Source organism: Catharus ustulatus, chromosome 23 (genome assembly GCF_009819885.2).
Source record: "Catharus ustulatus isolate bCatUst1 chromosome 23, bCatUst1.pri.v2, whole genome shotgun sequence".
Lineage (NCBI taxonomy): Eukaryota > Metazoa > Chordata > Aves > Passeriformes > Turdidae > Catharus > Catharus ustulatus.
Window position 1 is genome coordinate 2,859,565 of NC_046243.1, and position 20,050 is coordinate 2,879,614.

The following is a 20,050-nucleotide window of genomic DNA, read 5'->3' on the forward strand; positions in this document are numbered from 1 at the left end:
GTGTTCAACTCATTTTGCAAGAAAAATCAGTGACTGTCAAAAAAATTTATTTTTCTCCAAGTAGGGCACAAGGAAAATGTGCATTGTCAAGTCCAAATGCAGACTGAATAGATGTGACCAGGGAAAGCCTGGATGAGAACACAGCTGCATATGCTGACTAACAATCTGGATTTTCTGAATGTTTGAGAATCTTGACATCATTACTCCCATTTTATATTCAGTGTTTGTTGTTTTTTTTTTTTTTTCTGCAGACACATCTGTGTAAGACAGTTCAAGAGACAAAAATCAAAACCATGTTCTCCTTTGGCTTTTTTCCCCCTGTGCTCTTTAATTGCCTCTGTAACCTCAAGCAGCATGCACCTTTTAGAGACTATGGCCTACAGCACTGGCAGGGTGATCTCTTTGTGTAGCTGATTCCAAGCAGTTGCACCCACATTCCAATCAAACTTTCTCCAAACTCCTCTCCCATTGCTGCAGGAACTACTCAGAGCTGGGGGAGGCAGCAGAGTCCACATCCTCTGTGTCATGTTCGTGTGGGGGCACTGCTTGCCCACCTTTAACACGTTTCCACTTCATTCTTCTGTTTTGAAACCATACTTTGACCTGGGTGATAAAAAGAACATAATTACTGAGCTGTAGAAGCAGAGCTATGCTATGTGTGTAGACAGATTATTTGTGGAATTCTAGAAGAAAAGGTGAACAGAGCCTCACAAGTTTGACTAATTTATCTCTCTAACACAGACTGGAACAATTCTTTCTAAAATGCTCCACACAGATGTTCCTCTGAAACCCTCAAAGTGCTTTGCCTAGAATCTGTCTTCATGTCAAATAAGGCACAGTGCCTCTGATGTATTTTTAACATCTAGGTCATCCAATCTAATGCATCAGGAATTTTCATTTACCTCACATAATTATGCAATCCTTGTGCTGTCCACTTAGCCTTGATAAGGAAACCTGGACTGAGATGACAATGGGAGAACAGAAATACCTCTCTCCACAAAACTCTGTATAATTGTCTTATCACCTCAAAATACCACCTGACCCAGGAAGAATGCATGTATCAAACATTCATTGGAATAATTTCCAGTTAGTCACAGTCTAAGGTGATATCCATGTTCCATATGTAAACCTTGATATATCAATATGCACCAGTGAATGGTGGTAAACAAGAACTCAGTAGAGAGCAGCTATTACCAAGTCTAGCTTAGAGAAACATAATTAAATTTATTAACTCCTTACAGAAATGTGTAATGAAGGTGTTTGAAGGAATGTGGAGGCTTTGTTTTAAAATACCTCTGTGCCATTGCAAAAGCAGACCCCTGAGTAACAAAGGTTTTTAGCATTAGGGAGAAGTTGTGGGGAGGAAGAAGGAGAGAAGGGTTTGGGAAGTACTTGTCTTTCGGTGAGATCCAGGTTCACAGCAATCTCATATCTCCTGAGCCTTGTCAAGTAGTTATGGTGAGCAAATTCAGCCTCCAGCTCCCGCAGCTGCTCCTTTGTGAAAGCTGTCCTTTCCTTCCGGGACCTGCTGCTGCTCTCTGCCTTATTGCCTGGGTTCTGGCTCTCTGGAGACAAGCACATTGACATTGCTTGAAATGAAGGGATGGGGCTACCATGGTTCTAAGGTTGATTTATTGTTTCAAAATGCATCAGACTCGAGGTTGTGGGATTTAGAGAAGCAAGAAGTCAGCCATAGCCAAAGTGTTCAAGGGTTTCCTTGTGACAAGGCCATAAATAATACTTTAATCCAATAGAGAGTTACTACCAAGATTATTTTATTTTTCTGACCTATCACCTTTACTTAACTTTGCTGCACTGCACATACTTTTATCCAATAAGCTGTTGTCACATACACACACATGCTTCTATTACAACACCTAAACTCTTTACTCTCTAGAATTATATTCCTACACTATAAAACTCTTTACCATCTTATCTAATACAGTTTCTTACTTGCTTAAGGCATAATCTTACTTACAGCTATGGAAACATAAATCTATAATTTTTCTACCTAATATCTGTGTAATTCTATTATTACATCAATCCAAGCTTTTCCAATAGACCTTTCAGCTTCATGGAAGTTTCTCCCTTTCAGTTTCCCACACAAGCACACTTGTGCAATTTGTGGTTATGCTGATGTGTGTGAACATGTGCAGTTGCAGAGATCTAAATGACTCCTTGAAGTGCTCAGAGAAGCTTTAAGATGTTTGATTTATGCCCCCTGGAGCTCAGCACGACTGGGTGGTGTTGCCAGCCTTGGTTTTGAGAGGACAGAGGTGGGACAGCTCAGTCAGGGTGGGGAGTGTTGGCGGAATTGCCTGGGTCTGCACAGTCACAGAGCAGGAGCTGTGGGAAAGAAGCTCTCATTCCTTGCTGCCATTTCATTGAAAGATTTTCCTTCCCCACATTTTTACTTTTATTCCTCATATACATATTTTCAGCTCCCCTGATCTACTGTGCAGCATGCAAGATGTTAGGAGTGCACGGTGCCCAGCTTTGGTGCAGGACATGACAAATCAGTCATGCATGGCCTGGAAATACTGGGGATGTGGGGCAGTAAATGAAGCAAAAGCAGAGAAACAGTGCTTTTTGTCTAGATCCACCTTGAACACTCCTGTTTTTAAACTTTTTAATCCTGCTAAATGAAAACTACAGGCAGATCTGGTGTCTGTAAATGGCTGGCCTCAGTACCATTGTCATTGGGCTGTCCTGAAAAACCTGTCTGCTATTTGTGTACATTTTTGCAATGTAGTCAAGAGCTGTATTTCAAAGCTCTATTTCAAGCCATAGCCAAAGTGATGCTCTACCAATTATGATAACAAGCAAACACAAACTGACTTTGCATGAGACTGTGGCAACCCCTTTTCATTTTTTAAAATCCTTTCTGTTTTTTATTTTTCTTTTTTTCTTTTCCCTTCTTTTTATTTTATTTTTTTCTTCTCCTGTGTTTTTGAAGTCGGTGCTCAAAGAATCTCCAAGCAATGCAAGAAAAAATGCATTTCTTTTAGTGAGTAAACTCCAAACTGCCAGTGTTTCAGGGACTCAGTTTTGAGTTCCTTGACTCTTTCTCCCCTCTTGCTCCTCTTGCTAGATTCCCTGAACTAAACATGCTGGTAGCATTTTGTTATGCTGAGAATGAATTAATTAGTTTTTGTGTGTAACCAGTACTCAGTGGAGCTCTATGTGTCCCAGCTAAATATTTCCACACAGAAAAGATAAACAAAATGGTAACAATATGAGCTTCATCTTCCAGGTATCATTTTGGTGGCCAAAATAGTAAAACTGGAGAAATCAGTGAGGTGTGACTGTGGGCTTTGTGACTGCTCTGCTCTTATCTGTGCCCATCAGCAGTGGAGAAATTAAACACAGCTCTCATTCCTGGTAATGCACATAGGGACCAGTGTGTCACATGGACTGCTCTCCATTCCAAGGGAATTAGTCTGGTTTCATCCATACTGGTTTTGCTGCTTCAGAAATCCCCAAATAAAGATGGGGACAGGAACAAAACTGCAGAAGTTTCTCCCCATGTTTTCGCCCAGAGTTTAACAATCCCCTTTGTTCTCATCCCTTACTGCACAGACACACGATCATATTTCCCAGGGGCTCACAAGTGTGACTTGGGAGGGAGAAGTGGGGAAGCAGGGCTTGATTGTGGAAGAAGGGTTTGATGTGTGGAAGCAGGGTTTGAAGTGTGGAAGCAGGGTTTGATTGTGGGAGCAGGGTTTGATGTGTGGAAGCAGGGTTTGGTGTGTGGAAGCAGGGTTTGATGTGTGGAAGCAGGGTTTGGTGTGTGGAAGCAGGGTTTGGTGAGTGGAAGCAGGGTTTGGTGTGTGGAAGCAGGGTTTGAAGTGTGGAAGCAGGGTTTGATGTGTGGAAGCAGGGTTTGATTGGGGAAGCAGGATTTGATTGTGGAAGCAGGGTTTGAAGCGTGGAAGCAGGGTTTGATTGTGGAAGCAGGATTTGATGTGTGGAAGCAGGGTTTGAAGTGTGGAAGCAGGGTTTGAAGTGTGGAAGCAGGGTTTGGTGTGTGGAAGCAGGGTTTGATTGTGGAAGCAGGGTTTGGTGTGTGGGAGCAGGGTTTGAAGTGTGGAAGCAGGGTTTGATTGTGGAAGCAGGGTTTGAAGTGTGGAAGCAGGGTTTGATTGTGGAAGCAGGGTTTGAAGTGTGGAAGCAGGGTTTGGTGTGTGGAAGCAGGGTTTGAAGTGTGGAAGCAGGGTTTGATTGTGGAAGCAGGGTTTGAAGTGTGGAAGCAGGGTTTGATTGTGGAAGCAGGGTTTGAAGTGTGGAAGCAGGGTTTGGTGTGTGGAAGCAGGGTTTGAAGTGTGGAAGCAGGGTTTGAAGTGTGGAAGCAGGGTTTGATGTGTGGAAGCAGAGTTTGATTGTGGGAGCAGGGTTTGATTGTGGAAGCAGGGTTTGAAGTGTGGAAGCAGGGTTTGATGTGTGGAAGCAGGGTTTGATTGTGGAAGCAGGGTTTGAAATGTGGAAGCAGGGTTTGATTGTTGAAGCAGGGTTTGATGTGTGGAAGCAGGGTTTGGTGTGTGGGAGCAGGGTTTGAAGTGTGGAAGCAGGGTTTGATTGTGGAAGCAGGGTTTGAAGTGTGGAAGCAGGGTTTGGTGTGTGGAAGCAGGGTTTGAAGTGTGGAAGCAGGGTTTGATTGTGGAAGCAGGGTTTGAAGTGTGGAAGCAGGGTTTGATTGTGGAAGCAGGGTTTGAAGTGTGGAAGCAGGGTTTGGTGTGTGGAAGCAGGGTTTGAAGTGTGGAAGCAGGGTTTGAAGTGTGGAAGCAGGGTTTGAAGTGTGGAAGCAGGGTTTGGTGTGTGGAAGCAGGGTTTGATTGTGGAAGCAGGGTTTGAAGTGTGGATTTCTTGCTGGGAATTTTGCCACCAGCTTCTGGGAGCCTTGATCTCAAGGGCATTCCCTGGGGTCCCTGCTGCCCTCACACACACCTGGAGGGTGCAGCAGCCTCCAGTGCCTTCAGCACGTGGCAGAAACCACAAACAAATAACTAATGCAAAGTACATGTGAGCTCACCACAGCCCTGTGGGAAGGAGTCCTTTTCACCATTCTGCATCTCCAAAAGACAATGGGAATAATTTAAAATGGATATTTGGATATCTCTGGGAGCAGAGTAGGATGCAGAGCTTGGAATCTCTCATCCCTGTGTGCCACAGGGTACTGTCAAGAGAAAATGCTTCTCCATGGCTTGGGGTTCTGGGAGATTCCAGAAGCGAAAACCTGGCCCAGCTGCTTCAGTTTTGACAACAGAATGTGAGAAATGACAAATGTATGAAAGCACAAATAATATTGGGCAGGTTTTTCCTACTGCACTGCCAGTTTAAAAAGAAGAAAGGAGAGCAAGGGAAGTTCAGGGAAGTTTGGAGAAATTCAGGGAAGTTCAGGGAAGGGAAGTTCAGGAAAAGGAAAGAAAGTTCAGGGAAGGGAAGTTCAGGGAAGTTTGGAGAAATTCAGGGAAGTTCAGAGAATGGAAGTTCAGGAAAGGGAAGTTCAGGGAAATTTGGAGAAATTCAGGGAAGGGAAGGGAAGTTCCGGGAAGTTCCGGGAAGTTCCAGGAAGGGAAGTTCCGGGAAGGGAAGTTCCGGGAAGGGAAGTTCCGGGAAGGGAAGTTCCGGGAAGGGAAGGGAAGGGAAGGGAAGGGAAGGGAAGGGAAGGGAAGGGAAGGGAAGGGAAGGGAAGTTCAGGGAAGGGAAGTTCAGGGAAGGGAAGTTCAGGGAAGGGAAGGGAAGGGAAGGGAAGGGAAGGGAAGGGAAGGGAAGGGAAGGGAAGGGAAGGGAAGGGAAGGGAAGGGAAGGGAAGGGAAGGGAAGGGAAGGGAAGGGAAGGGAAGGGAAGGGAAGGGAAGGGAAGGGAAGGGAAGGGAAGGGAAGGGAAGGGAAGGGAAGGGAAGGGAAGGGAAGGGAAGGGAAGGGAAGGGAAGTTCAGGGAAGGGAAGGGAAGGGAAGTTCAGGGAAGGGAAGTTCAGGGAAGGGAAGTTCAGGGAAGTTCAGGGAAGTTCAGGGAAGTTCAGGGAAGGGAAAGTTCAGGGAAGGGAAGGGAAGATGCTGCTTAGGAACCAGGGGCAGATTTGTGTCTCTCCCAAGCACTGTGTCTCCTTCCAGGACCCCAAGCAGTTTCAATGCTGGGTTGAATTTCACAGCTGCCTCTCCCCAGGGCTGCAGTGTCACAGAAGATGGAACCCCAGACCTCCCAGGGATCACTGCTTTAACTCCCTGGAAGGAAAAGTGTAGGGGACAGCAGCAAGTATGAAAAGAAAATGTGAAGAGTGCTAGTAAGACAGAAGAAAGGAACTTTTTTCTTCTACTTAAAACAGGGAGATGTGCTTTGGAATCAGTCTCTAAGGATAAAGATATCCCTCTAATGTGAGTAAGCTGAAATCTGCTGTTTACCTAGGACTAGCTGATGTATTAATGAAAGTGTTGTTCACCTTTCAAATTATTAATTTATTTAAACTTCTTTGCATTTGGGAAAAATTTGCCTAAACATGCTTTTTCCATATAATGAACTTACACTCTACAAATGTCTGCAAAACCTAGAAACCAGTCAATAAATATTTTTATCCCTGCATTCTCTGCCTGTCAAATGGGGCTACTGGAAAATATTCTTCACTTGGTAGCAGGGCTGTGGGAAAAAACACACTGTAGCTTGTAAATGAATACTATGGCATTTGAATGCACATAAACATCTTAAATTTTAACAACTTTCTTAAGAAAAAACTATTTTATGCACATTTCACAGATTTGGATCTGAGATATCAGCAAGTTAGAGTGTGTATAACTACGAAATTAGTGATTTTTACACTATAGAAAGAATGTGTTTTGCTAGCTAGGATGACACCATGAAAACCATGCTCATTTTCTGCACAGTTGGACATTGTACTGATGGGTAAACTTTTAGTACCTCCTGTTTTGAGGTTAAAATATTTAACATTTATTGAGACTGAATGGAATTTATATTTAAAGGAAGACTTTGCCTCTTGCACTTCTTACCATAAACTGAGATGTCAAATTCCTAGTATGACATTTCCAACTACTACAGGCAGCTCAGCATGAGGGATCTTTGCTCTCTGCCATTCTCTTTCTGCTCAGACAAATGGCAGGTGTGAATGTGTAACTCCACATCCTAGGACTTTCTGTGTGTACATGCCATGTGATTCCTGTTCAGTTACAGCAAATGTGCATGGTGCTGGTGAGTGAAACGCCTAATTCAGAACCCAAGATCTGCAGGAGTGAAATACAAAGACTAGAATAAGACAGTTAAATTAGTTACAGTGGTGTTACTGTCTAAAGTTTCCCCAATCAAGTATAATGAAATGTTTTGCTCATCAGCTTCCTTTCTTAACTCCCACTCTCACCAGCTGTTCTCACTCCATCTCCTGCACTCCACCACAACCCTGATTTCGTATCACCTACCTGGCCTTTCCTTTTTCCTTTTGGATGGCTTTTTCTCAGAGTCACTTGTAGGATTCGCTGGTGCCTCATCATCTTCATCCGCACCCACAGCCACACTCACTAGGCTGGGGCTGCTGCCCTCCGAGTCTCCAGAAGCCAAGGCCAGTCCTGGATTGGTGGCTCTGGTGGCCTCGGTGGCTGCCAGGTGCCACTCGGAGCGCTGCAGCGGAGGATGCTGCTCCAGGAGCGCCCGCTCCTCCTGCGGGAAGCTGTGCGGAGCTGTCACCAGGCAGGAGGCTGAGAAATCGGAGTAAGCAGCGAAATCTGGTTTTTGCTGGAAGGAGAACGGTGCTGCTGGATAGTGGCTGAGCCCTGGAGCTGTGGCCAGGTCGCTGTGGGAGCTCCTCGCACATCCCCAGAGCAGGGTGGGAGGCTGCGGGCTGCGCATGCAGCTGCTGCTGCTGGGATCCATCTGCCTCCAGTCCTGTCCTCACCTCAGCGCTCCTGCCTGCTGACAGCTCAGCCTGCAAAAGCAGAGCAGAAGCACAGGGAAACGCTTCCAAATTTTACAGAATACTCCTCCCTAAACAACAGTTTGCTTGTGGGATTGATGCTGTTGCAGGTTTGCTACTTTAGGAACTCTGGTTCTAAAGGTCTTCATTGCCCTGGCTGGGGCAGCCAGGTTCGTGCAGGGATTGCCATGAGCTGCTGCCTTGATGTGAAGTGAAGGGCTGGGCATGGGTGAAACACTTTTTAAATACTGTGCTGGGAGACAGTGACAAGTTTGTGGAGTGAAATGTGAGCGAGGGGAGGGAGGGGTTAACACACATACCCTCAGCCCCTCCAACCAAAGCAAAGCAGGCAGCTATTAATCATCTGAAACCTTATATGCACATCTAATGGGATTTGCAGATGGAGCCTTTTAAAGAAACAATGTCTGTATTTTTTTTTTTTTTTAAGGGAAAGAGCAGCACACAAAAGTCTTTAATGTTTCCTTGTAACACTATGAAGTTATTTTTATTGCACTGTTAACAAAATTCTCCGTCTTGGGTTTAGAAAAAGCCCTAAAACACAATTCAATAGACACCAAAATTCAAGAACTAAAGTGGGAAATAGAAGTAAGAAAGGACTTCACTAATTATATATAATTTAAGGCCCAATCGTAAGGTTTAAAAAAATTATTAAACCTGGCTTGTACACACGTGCAAGACTTTGAGTGATGTTTGTTTTGTTAGATTTCTAACACATGTATTTGCTGAGAGTTGGATTTGCTGCCAGTGGCAGTTATTCTTTCTGTATTCTACTTTCTAGGGAATTTTCAGTACACCCTCCTGCAAGGAAATCTCCTGATTTTATGCCAATGAAAGACATGTTTTTCATCTTTTGTTGAACATTTTATAGTTTCTCCTAACAGAAAGCAGACTTTTCAAACCCTAGAGCCATCCCAGCTGAAAAGACATTAACAGGGAATCTGCTCTCAATCCCTTTTTCACAGAAATCTGGCAGCTGAGAATGCCCCAAACCCTGCTATGCCAGGTTACTGCAATTCCCCTCAAGGTTGTTCTCCATATTTTAAATGACAATTTATGTATGCATGTGTTCTGTGTTTCCAGAATCTGCTTGCACCCGTTTGAAATTCTCCCCCACGTTGTGTGTGCCTCTTTCCCTTCTCCCACCACTGCTGCTGGGTTTTGTCTCAGGAGCACAGAGATTTGACAGACATGAGCTCTTCATTTTTCACAGGAGCTGAAATGAAAAGTTACTTTGGGTTTTGTATAGTTCAGAATTGTAAAATTTCATGGAATCTGGGTGAGGTGGGGAATGTGTTTATCCTGCTATATCTGTTGGTTTTTAGAACTTGGCCTTTTCCAGGAAATCAAATTACTTTAGCTTAGATCTTTCTAAAAAAGAACATCAAAATCAAATGATTCTAGTTTAGATCCTTCTGAACAAAACCATCAAATTCCTTTCTATCACAGGAATCCAAATTTTCGTGCAAAATGCTCAGTATCTGATAGCTAATTCATTCTCTAGGAAGAACTCACCTAAATCCTTAAATCTGTTGCTCTGTTGCATTACATAGTGAACATTTAAAAGCATTTCATACCCACAGGCAGGAGGAAGACCCTCAGACTGCTCTTTTTTTGAAAGGCCAGGTTGTGATGAATTTGTGAATGGCACAACCTAAGTCAGAGCCCAGAACGTTTCGCCAGCACGGATTATTTAATTTATGTTCTGTGTGTGTTGTCATATGTGTAACACTTCACTTACTCGAGGTTTGTATGAATTCAGACTGGTTTTCAGTCCTGCCTTTAACCTATAAAAAGATCTATCTAATTAGCCAATAGGGATAGAAGAGAAAGGAGGATTGTCCCTTAGTCTCAAGCTCAGTGGGTCAGGACCAGCTTTAGGCCTGCGCGCAGGAATCGCCACCAGGCCTGAGCAGGGCTGGACCGAACCCCCCATGGCTCTGTGTGCTGCTCATGCTGCCCAGAGCCCGATGTGCTGCCGCATTTGCGCATTTCTCGCTATTTTTCCCATCTGCGGGTGGGCAGGGGCCGTGCTGGCCTCTCCCGGCCGGAGCCCTCAGGCTCCCCCAGGTTCCCCAAGCTCCCTCAGGCTCCCCCATCTCCCTCAGCTTCCCCAGGCTCCCCAAGCTCCTCCATCTCCCCCAAACTCCCCCAGGCACTCCCAAGCCCCCTCAGGCTCGCTCAGGTTCCCCCATCTCCCCCAGGCTCCCTTAGGCTCCCCCAGGCTCCCCAAGCTCCCTCAGGCTCCCCCAGGTTCCCCCATCTCCCCCAGGCTCCCCCAAGCTCCCCCAGGTTCCCCCATCTTCCCCAGGCTCCCCACGCTCTCCCAGGCTCCCCCATCTCCCCCAAGGTCCCCAAGCTCTGTCAGGCTCTCCCAGGCTCCCCCATCTCCCCCAAGATCTCCCAGACTCCCCCATCTCCCCCAGGCTCCCTCAGGCTTCCCCGAGCTCCCCAAACCCCCCCAGGCTGCCTCCATCTCTCCCAGGCACTCCCAAGCCCCCTCAGGCTCGCTCAGGCTCCCCCATCTCCCCCAAGCTCCCCCAAGCCCCCTCAGGCTCGCTCAGGTTCCCGCATCTCCCCCAGGCTCCCTCAGGCTCCCCCATCTCCCCCAAGCCCCCTCAGGCTCCCCCATCTCCCCCAAGCCCCCTCAGGCTCCCCCATCTCCCCCAAGCCCCCTCAGGCTCCCCCATCTCCCCCAAGCTCTCCCATCTCCCCAGGCCCCGCAGCTGCCGCTGTCGCTCGGAGCGCAGCGGGGGCCGGGCCAGCGCCGCTTCTCCTGACACTTCCCTGCTGAAAAACAACAACAACCTGCCCCTGCTGCCAAAGCCCATTTGTTGGCTGGGGCAGCCACCTTTAACCTCGCTAAAGTCAACATCTCTGCGGTCAGGCAGCGAGCCATGGATGGGAAATGGCCTGGATGGAGGTGGGGTGAGGTGGGGAGCGCTGTGAGGAGCTGAGGGAGGCAAGGATTTATCCCTGAGGTTTTTATTTCTTATTCCGAGGTTTCCCCAGGTGAGGAGCAGACCCAGCAGAGCGCAGGAGAGCTGGAGAAGGGGTGACAAGTGTGTAAAAGGAGGTTTGCTTTCCTGCTAAATTTTAACAGGTTTCATAAAAGACAGTAAGAGTTAAACAATAAAGCAAAAGGTTGGCACACCTGCTGTTTTGGAGACACCCCTTAAATTCATCGGCATATTCATAGACCCATCATACATTTTCAAACTTTTTTATAAACTATTTTCCATATTCTAAGAACTGTTTTACATGGCCACTACTTGAGTCTGCCTTTTTAGAGCCTGTGAGCTTCTTGCCTGTGGTTTTCATTTATTTTTCTTATCAGTCTTAATTTGAGCTGTGGTTTTTAATTTTTACAGATGGTTGGTGCTGGTAGCTGGTGTAGCAGTAGCAGGTGTCTTCACTGGGGGTTATCCAACCAAGGCAGCTCACTTACTACAAACACACTTTACTCCTAAAGAAAACTACATCTTAAAAACCATTTCAACACCACACACATGTAGTATTCACCCTAATATTTGTGAAAAGCCAATACCATAATATGTGTTTCTAACACAAGGAGAGCCACAGCAAGGGAGAAGAGGGGGAGAGGGAGAGGAGAGGCTACAACAGCTGGGAGGAAATGCCAGGCCCAGAGATGGGCCAGATATATATAATTTTAATAATTTTCTCAGCCTTTCTGGAAGAATTAAAGAAAAGCTTAGACTAACAGAGGCAGTGCACCTAGAAAGGAAAAATCTCCTACCAATGAAATTAAAGAGCCATGTGATTAAAGAGCATTATTAAAAGACGTCAGCTATTGGATAAAATGTCACAAAATGTTAACTTGCATTTTGATGTAATGCCATATGACAGATTGGTCAAGTTTAAAAGGCCTGTATTTGGAGGAAATCAGTGTTGGATTTTTGATAATTTGAAGGAGATTTAGAGAGGAAGTCTGCATTCCTTCTTTAAAAAAAAAAAATTAAAAGTGGCTATTCTGTAACAGTGGTATCACAGCTGTATGATATCATCATCTCCTTTCTCTCTAAACTCTAAGTTTTCAGTCAATTTGTAGGGAATTTTGAAGCACAAATTATATGTAATGTCAGAGAAATATTGTTGAAGAGAAGATGCCAAACAACCAGCTCCTCAATCTGCAGCAGTCCCATGAAAATCTGAAGTTAAATGAGTAAATAATGCTTTTGGCTCCAAAGCCTTTCACCTGAAACGTGCTGCACTTACTGAGACAGAGAGTCTGCCTTGCTCTGCCTTGTCTGGGGAGCTGCCATCACCACCACAAGCGTTTCTAATTTTATGATAATGTTTCCCTTAGCACTAAGTCAATATTTCCGGGATTAATTAAATTTGATGGCTTCACAGTAGTGAAAGAAAAAAAAAAGAAATCCTGCTTCAGGTAGAGGAAACATCAAGAGGTGTAAGAGACATTTACATGATAATTTATCTTAGGACAGAGAGCAGTAGAAGCAAAAAGCAGAAGAAAGAGGGGACCAGCTTTAAGTTTGCAGAAGTACTAAAAGGAATAAATACTGTCTGGAAGCTGCTGTAATGTTACACAATGTTTTGTTCCTTAAAAAATTGACATGAAACCATAAAAAAAAAAGAAAAAAGAGTGCTGCTGTCATTGAAACTGGGAAATTAGACACAATAAATTCTAGGATGGGTAGATGCATAATTTTTTTTTAATGTTAGATCTGTTCCCACTTAATTGGGATTTTTTTTACACAATTTGTTTAAAACATTGTCTTTTGGCTTCTCTCTACTATTGAGTGAGTATGAATGCAAATAGATAAATATTTCTAATATTGATTGAAATTTAGCAATTGGAGGAAGAAAGCAAATTCTGTTTTTTCAGGAGCTGAGTGCTAAGGGAGCAAAGATCTTGGCTTGCAAGTCTAGCCAGAACTTCTCTATTCCTTGTTTGTCTCTCCTCTTGAAGTTCTGTTTTGTGGATTTGAGGCCCAGCACCGTGTAAAGATGAAGAATATCCCTCCCTTGAAAGGTCATAAAAGCAAATAGTGTCTCAGCTACAACATTAATCCTTAAGACAGGAAAGACCATCTGCCAAAATCTTTGATAAATCATCTTTTTTTAATGACTCCTGTCTTTATGTTGTGCTTGCTATTGTAGCTGTTTTGTGGAGAGCTGAATGTCCTGAACAAGGTCCAAGGCAGCAGAAAACTTCTATTAAATCAAGAATATTTGGTAAGATCAGCAAAGGAACAGTTAAAGCATTTGACTGGCAAATAGTTTGAAAAATGCAAAATTAGCTCAGCTTTTGGCAGGTTGCAAAACTCTTCTGTTCTTTTCATCAGGTAACGTGAAAGAAACAGGAATCATGGCATCCCCAAGGAGCAGAGGAACAGAACAGTCAGCCTTTTAAAACCATTTATTGTGCATGTGGATTAACAAATCTACACTTAGACTTCAGTGTGTGGTTCATATCTTTTGAGGCAGAGCAGAATGCAACCTTTCCATTTTGAGTTTTTGTTGAATTAAGAATCCCATCTGTTTCTGGAGATCCTAATAAATACATTTATAGCATTATCTGACAAGTGATAAACTTCTAAATTTCTTCAGTACCATAAGGTCTGCACCACTTCTCTTGAGACCACCCTTTGCCTCTACCATTGTGCTCTGTGGTCTCCTTCAGTGGAGCTAGTTAAATTAAAGGCAATTAAATGAAAAAAATTTAAAGGATTCATAGAGGAGCCAGAATTCAATGCTCTTTTGAATTATTGTAATGAATTTTTTTTGGCTAAATTATGAAAGCATTTGTTAAGTTATTATTATGTGGAATGTAGTTACAGAATGTTTTGAAGAGATCAAAGTAAATTCCAATATTAAATGTGTCCTATGTGATCCTGTCTAGTAATTAAAGCGCAGCCAGTTGCCTTTTCTTGCTGAAACCACAGCACACATTGTGTTGTATTACACCTGAGAACCAGAACAACAATGACTTGTTTTGTTTAGTTTAAATTTTCTTCTCCAGTAAGTTCTGCTGTGAAGGAATTAATTGGTGGAGTATCTCCCTCTATTGGAACATTTTGAAATGTGATGTAACTACAGTTCCCATTTCGTTGCACCAATTTCACTGTTTTGTTAGATTTTTTGGAACACTCTAAGTTATGCAGCCCATGAAAAGTGAATTTCCACAAACCAGCCTGTCAGAGTCCTGGAAATAAAGGGGTGAGGGATGCAGGTGGTGAGAGCAGAGATTGTGTGCTGGCCTCCCTCTTGGTGTTTGTAGCCAAAGCCTTGAACCAAATTCTCCTTGCTCCATTCCCTGATGATCTGTCCTCCCAGAGGTTACAAGGTATAGAGAGCTGTTGCTGCTGTGCAGGACGTGGATCTGCAGAAAAGGAAATTCAATGCAGCATCCTCATGTTACATGATTCATCCTCACATCAGTTTATATATGATAATCATTCATTATCATCACATCAGTTTATATATGATAATCATTCATTATCATCTATCAACTCTTTGGTTTATGTGTAGCCAATAGTCTATAAAACCTTTTTCCTCCCTGAATATTTGTCTAAGTGTGCTGCTTATGAGCACACTTTGCTCTGGAAAATAATTTACAGAAGTCATTTTAGCCTGCTGCCTTTGCATGAAATAGCAATTCAGAATTTTTTGCATGATACTTTGTTTTCACACCACGAGGTGGAGATGTCTGCCTGCAATTCTGGGTAAAGAAAAAACTGGGAAGTTGTGGCTGAGGTTTAAATGAAATGGTGCCTTCCTCCTCCCCTCCTTCCACTTAGAAATAAATAAAATAATATGAGCTAAAAGTATAAAGATGCTTTATCAATGACCTCCGTTATTCTTTTGGTTTACATTAAAAATAATAATTAAAAAAACCCCAAAACTGAATTGCAGCAGCTGCCCACTGCTTGGTGGATGTGTGAATTTCCATGGATTTTCCAGTTTGTTCCCCAGCCTCATGGGCAGGATTTGCTTGCCCAACCCTCATGATGCAGCTGAGAGCTGGAGGATGCTTCCAGCTGAGGGGCAAGAAAAAGCAGCCAGGAGCCCTTTCCTGTGAAAGAAGCCACACCTGGGCACAGAGAGCTGTCAATAAATTCCCAGCTGGAGCAATTCTTGTGGGAGAGGTCAATGCTGAAGTGTAGAGCCAACAAAAACACACAGGAAATCATGGCTTCAGCCAGGACAGCTCAGGATTTCTAAAAAGAGAATTTTGGAGACTCATTTTTGCACAGGAACAGGGCAAGCCCAGGAGTGGGGGCACACTGAGGAGTCTTTGGGTGCAGGGCCAAGGCTCTCCCAGATTTGCTCAATTCATGCTCCCCTCTTCCTGCTTGTAGGCAGAGCCTTGTGGCTCTTTAATTTGGTTTTATTTTATGTTTATAACTTATACAATGCAGGTCCCTGCAGCAAATTATCAATGTGTTTACCAGACTATTGTCTGGGGACAAGGAGAGACATTAATTTTTCTCTGGTCATTGTTACTATTGTGGGAGAAATTGTGTGAGGAGCAGAATTCTGTGCTAGAAGGTGACAGTGACAGTCACTCCTGTGGTTTGTTGTTCAAAGACAGTGAGGCACCATGGTTCCTGCTGTGACAGGATGCAACAGTTATGGTTTATGGAGAAAAAATTGCATTTTTGCACTTTCTTGAGTACTACATGTCTTACTCTGTTTAGTTCCATGCATGATAACAAAAAAAAAAAAGGTAAATTTTTTCTAGTGAATACTTTATTTTTGAAAGTGTCAAGCAACTGGCTATCCCAAAAAAGCAGCAGTTTCCTCAGCTGGAATGGTCTCTGTGGTTGCCATGACAGTGACTGGCAGGATCATAACACAAAGGTGAGGAGCCTGTAAGTTGAAGGAGGCCTCATGTAGGGTTTGATTGATAGAAAAAGTGATTTTTAGCTTGGTAAGAGAGTGTGAGCAGCTCCTCCACTTGCCCCTTGCTGGGTTCCCAGGGCCTTAAGCCCTCTAGCAAATAAGGAAGTATTTGCCCAGAAGCTGTGAGAACAGAAGCTGATCTTAAAAAAAAACCCAAAAAAAACCCAAGGAATTTTTTTTTTATTTCTGAAGGACCTAAAGTTGAAAAAAAGGAAAAAAAAGCTAACAATGGGGTAAAGAGGAGCTACTGATTTCTGAGTCTGTGTTCTGCTGTGACCAGCTGGAGCTGGGAGGAGATGGGGCTGTGACAGATGGAAACACCCTGACATTTGGGGTTTGGGTAGGATATTTGTCTCTTGGCCACTCAGTCTGACTGGTTAACATTACTTTTATTCATTAGAGACAGCCCTGCAAGACCAGGTTGGTGCCCAATATTTCTGTTCTGATTCCCACAGAATGAGAAGTTGCTTCTTACCCATGTTTTTTGGGGGACTCAAGACACAAAGCTGCTGCACCTGTGCCTGCTGTAATTAACAAATCTGCAGTTCCCCATTAGTGGTAAAGATTAGGAGACTATGGAAATGCAAAATCTTTGACTGAATTTTTTGTTACTATAATGTTCTAATTGTCAAGTCTGGTGAACACATGTATCAGCCACAAGTTAGAATGTGTTTGTGGGTCCAACACTCATTACCAACTAGTGAGTTCTTAGAGAAAGAAAATATGAGGGGAAACCATGGAAGAAATACTTCTGTTGCAGTCAGGTAGATAAATTATAAAAGATAACATCAGGCCTTGTTCTCTGCTAAATTAATAACCAGATTGTCACTTCTATGTGCAGCTCAGTAACTTGCTTGTTCCCATGCCAAAACAATCCTCAACATGAAAACAATTAACACAACAAGTTGTTCTGAGAACCATATGCACCTGCAATAAACAATAAATCTGTCTCATGAGAATCACTGAACAAAATGTGTCAGCTAACCAAGAATAGAGAAATTTGATAGAAAAGTAAAATACTTTTGACTAACCAATGGAGTAATTGGCACAAAACCTGTAACCAATTCGAGTTGCACATGAGATCTGTAAAAACTGTATGAAATAAATGGTGTGAATGAAGAACTGGCTTTGCCCTGCATGAAGAAAATGGAGTCTTGGATGATTTATTACAATATACTTTTATGATACTTGCTAGTGTTGTTTCAGGCCTGTAAGAGAATCTCAGATATGCAGGTCAGTGAAATGTGAGAAGAGTGGGAAATATCCTTCTGCTCTCACAGAATCAATGAGGTTGGAAAAGACCCTCTGAGTGCAGCCTGTGACCCAACACCACCTCATCAGCTGAGCCATGGCTCTGAGTGCCAGGGACAGGGACTCCACCACCTCCCTGGGCCTTCCAGGCTCTAATCACCCTTTCCATGAAGAAATTCTCCCTCTTGTCCAGCCTGGACCTCCCTTGGTGCAGTTCAAGGCTGTGTCCTGTTGTCCTGTGCCTGGGAGGAGAGGCTGCCCCCGCTTGGCTACAGCCTCCTTTCAGGCAGAATGTGATTCATGCTTGTGATTAAATACATTTTTGATAAACAGGCAGAAGAGATCAGTATATTGTAATAATATTCCTCTTTTTATTTGGCAGCAATCAGAAACTCTGGTTTTTAGCCATGAATGACCCAAATCATAGCATGAGACATTTTTAACATGCAAATGAGTGTGGTTTCATCAGAGAAGGTGAGGAACAGGGACCTGGAACCTGAAAGGATTTTTTCAACTTTTCCACCATATAGCTGCAGGTGTCTCTGTGTTATACCTACAGCTGGAATTAGATATTCAGGAGCTCTCAACAGGGATAAATTGCTTTGTCAAGTTGTCTGTTCTGCCACTGGAAGCCAACAGCAGGAGAAGACTTAAGAGGCCTCAGATGTCTGCTCTGTGCAGGACTGTCAGTCCAATGCAAGTAGGAAATGGCCAAAATTAAACACAAACTGACATTAAATTCACACTTTTAGAATACTGTAGGCTAGCTCCAATTAGTAATTACCACTTATTTATTATGAACAAGTAGAATTCTAATTAGGCTGATTCGAGCCTCAGCTACTCCCTCAGATTGGATTGGCAATTAAGGTACTTCTTGTACTGTAATTATGGTTTACCATGAAATTACTTTCCCTTCTACCCCCAAAAAAGCATCGAATTAGCCATGAGTGGAATTATATTTATCACAGGACCCTGTGCAGTAGAGACTTTGCAAATAAATACAAACAATTAGAAAAACCACTCAGAGTGCTGTGCCAGCACAGTAATTAGGGTTTGAAGACAGGAATTTTTGCTGAAGCCAAACTGGCTGGGTTGTCATTCAAGAGAAGCTGCCCTGAGGGTGTGTCCCCAGCCTCTGGCTCTCCTGGTCCCCTCCCAGGAGCCAGCAGGAGGAACAATGACAGACTAGAGTGTTCCAGCAGCATGGTCCTGGAGCAGGGAGCAAACTGAGAATTCACCAGGCTGATGTTTTCTGAGATGTCACAGTGACCCCAGTGGGTGACTGGCAGGTGACCAAGCCAGACCAATACAAGGCTGGTGCAGGGTATTTCAGCAAACAGAAGTGTCAACAAAAGGATAGCAAGCACAAGCTAAACCTGAATTCTTCACTTGCCCAGAGAATTAAAGAGCAAACTTATTTTCCTAATATTTGAATTCTAGTCCCTATATCTGCAGTGGTTATTTCAGTGACAATTTGAAAGGGTTGTGCTCTTGTACAGGCTAATGAATAAATCAGCTTCTGACCTTTGCTCTCCCCTTTCCTTGCCAAAATGCATTTGTCTCTGGCCTCGTAGCCAAAATGCAGAACCCTGTGCCACAGAGCTCTGGACTTTCATAGATGGAATAACTATCCCCCTTCATTATCACATTAACATTGGAAGGCCATCTATAAATCAGTTGGGTTTTCCTATCATCAGTGGATCATGGACTTAATCCTAGTGTGGATAGACTTTAAGAACCACTTTAATTTTTTTTAACTTTTAAGGTAGTAGCTTTGCCTCACCCACTGTGCAGAAATAGTGAACATTTCATGCTTCAGTTTGTTTAGCCATCCAAATATGCATGAACATATTGAATTTCCTTTAGAACATGAAGAGTTGTTCCTACTTTAAAGTGTTAAACTCCTTTTAACCATGGAACAAAGGAAAAAAAAAATCTTTGATTTGTAAGTTCTTATACCTTGACCAACTTTAGATTAGGAGTAAGAATTACCTCTCCCCAAAGACCCCCTTCTCACCACAGGAGTCAATCCCAGGCCTTCAGATCCCTGGGAGCTTGGGGCTTTGCATGAATTATGATAGGTAATGTCTATTTTCCAATCTCCTGGGATTCCTACAGAGTTAATGCTGCACAGAGTCTTTCTCTTCTGGAATTTGCTCTCTGCTCCTGTTCCCTCTTAGGCAGTTAGCACCTCCAAGGACTCCAGCTCAGTTTGGAAGGCAGATAATTCTGTATTTGTCCAAAGCAGAGCTGTGCACACACTATGGCTTTCACTACAGGAGTAGGGGTAAAATATTGAGGAATGTTTCAGAAAGAATCCTTCCACAAACTCTCCTGCAGTACACCCCACTGGCACAAGAAAACTCCTTTCCTCTTCTGTGTCATCTGCCACAGCCTTTTGCCTTCTTCCATGGGCTTATACCAGCAGGGTGTTCTTATCTGAGAGGCATTTGATTCAATGCTTTTGTGGAGTAAAAATCTATTACCAAATATAAAGGGTAGAAGAAACGAAACTAATAGAGTCTTACAATGGAAGTATTCACATGTTTGTACCAGTAAAAAAAGCACTTGTACTCCCATCTGTGCATGCCTTAGATTTCATCCAAAGGAATAATTTCCCCTTTTCTAGAAAGTAGAGACAAATATAAAATTAACTTTTGGTGCATCTGTCATGTGTAACCACCACTCAGGGATGAGTTACTAAACACATTGTCAGCTACTGTTTGCAGAATGGAGAAAAGGAGCTGGAAAATGAATTATATTACATATATATTCTCCTCTGGTAATTGTCATGATTTTTATCATTTGCCAAGGATTAGAAATTAATCATTAAGGACTGATATTGCAGTAAAAGGATTATTTCTCACAGTAATCTGTGGGGTTTTGTCTCTTGAGCACATATTCATAAATTTATCGAAGTCTAAAACCTCTGGACACAACCTGGTCTTCCTGTGCCTTAAAGCATTTAGTTTTCAAAAT

At 43.3% G+C, this 20,050-nt stretch overlaps 1 protein-coding gene across 1 annotated transcript; it reads right to left on the reverse strand.

Annotated features, from left to right (window-relative positions):
• Nucleotides 1-326: 326 nt before the first annotated feature.
• LOC117006349 (homeobox protein MOX-1-like) lies at nt 327-7,875 on the reverse strand. The gene is made up of 3 exons (XM_033078738.1): nt 7,425-7,875; nt 1,393-1,565; nt 327-603 (listed from the first exon to the last, which is right to left on the reverse strand). The coding sequence occupies exons 1-3, from the start codon at nt 7,873-7,875 to the stop codon at nt 481-483; spliced, it is 747 nt and encodes a 248-aa protein (XP_032934629.1). The 3' UTR covers nt 327-480.
• Nucleotides 7,876-20,050: the final 12,175 nt, after the last annotated feature.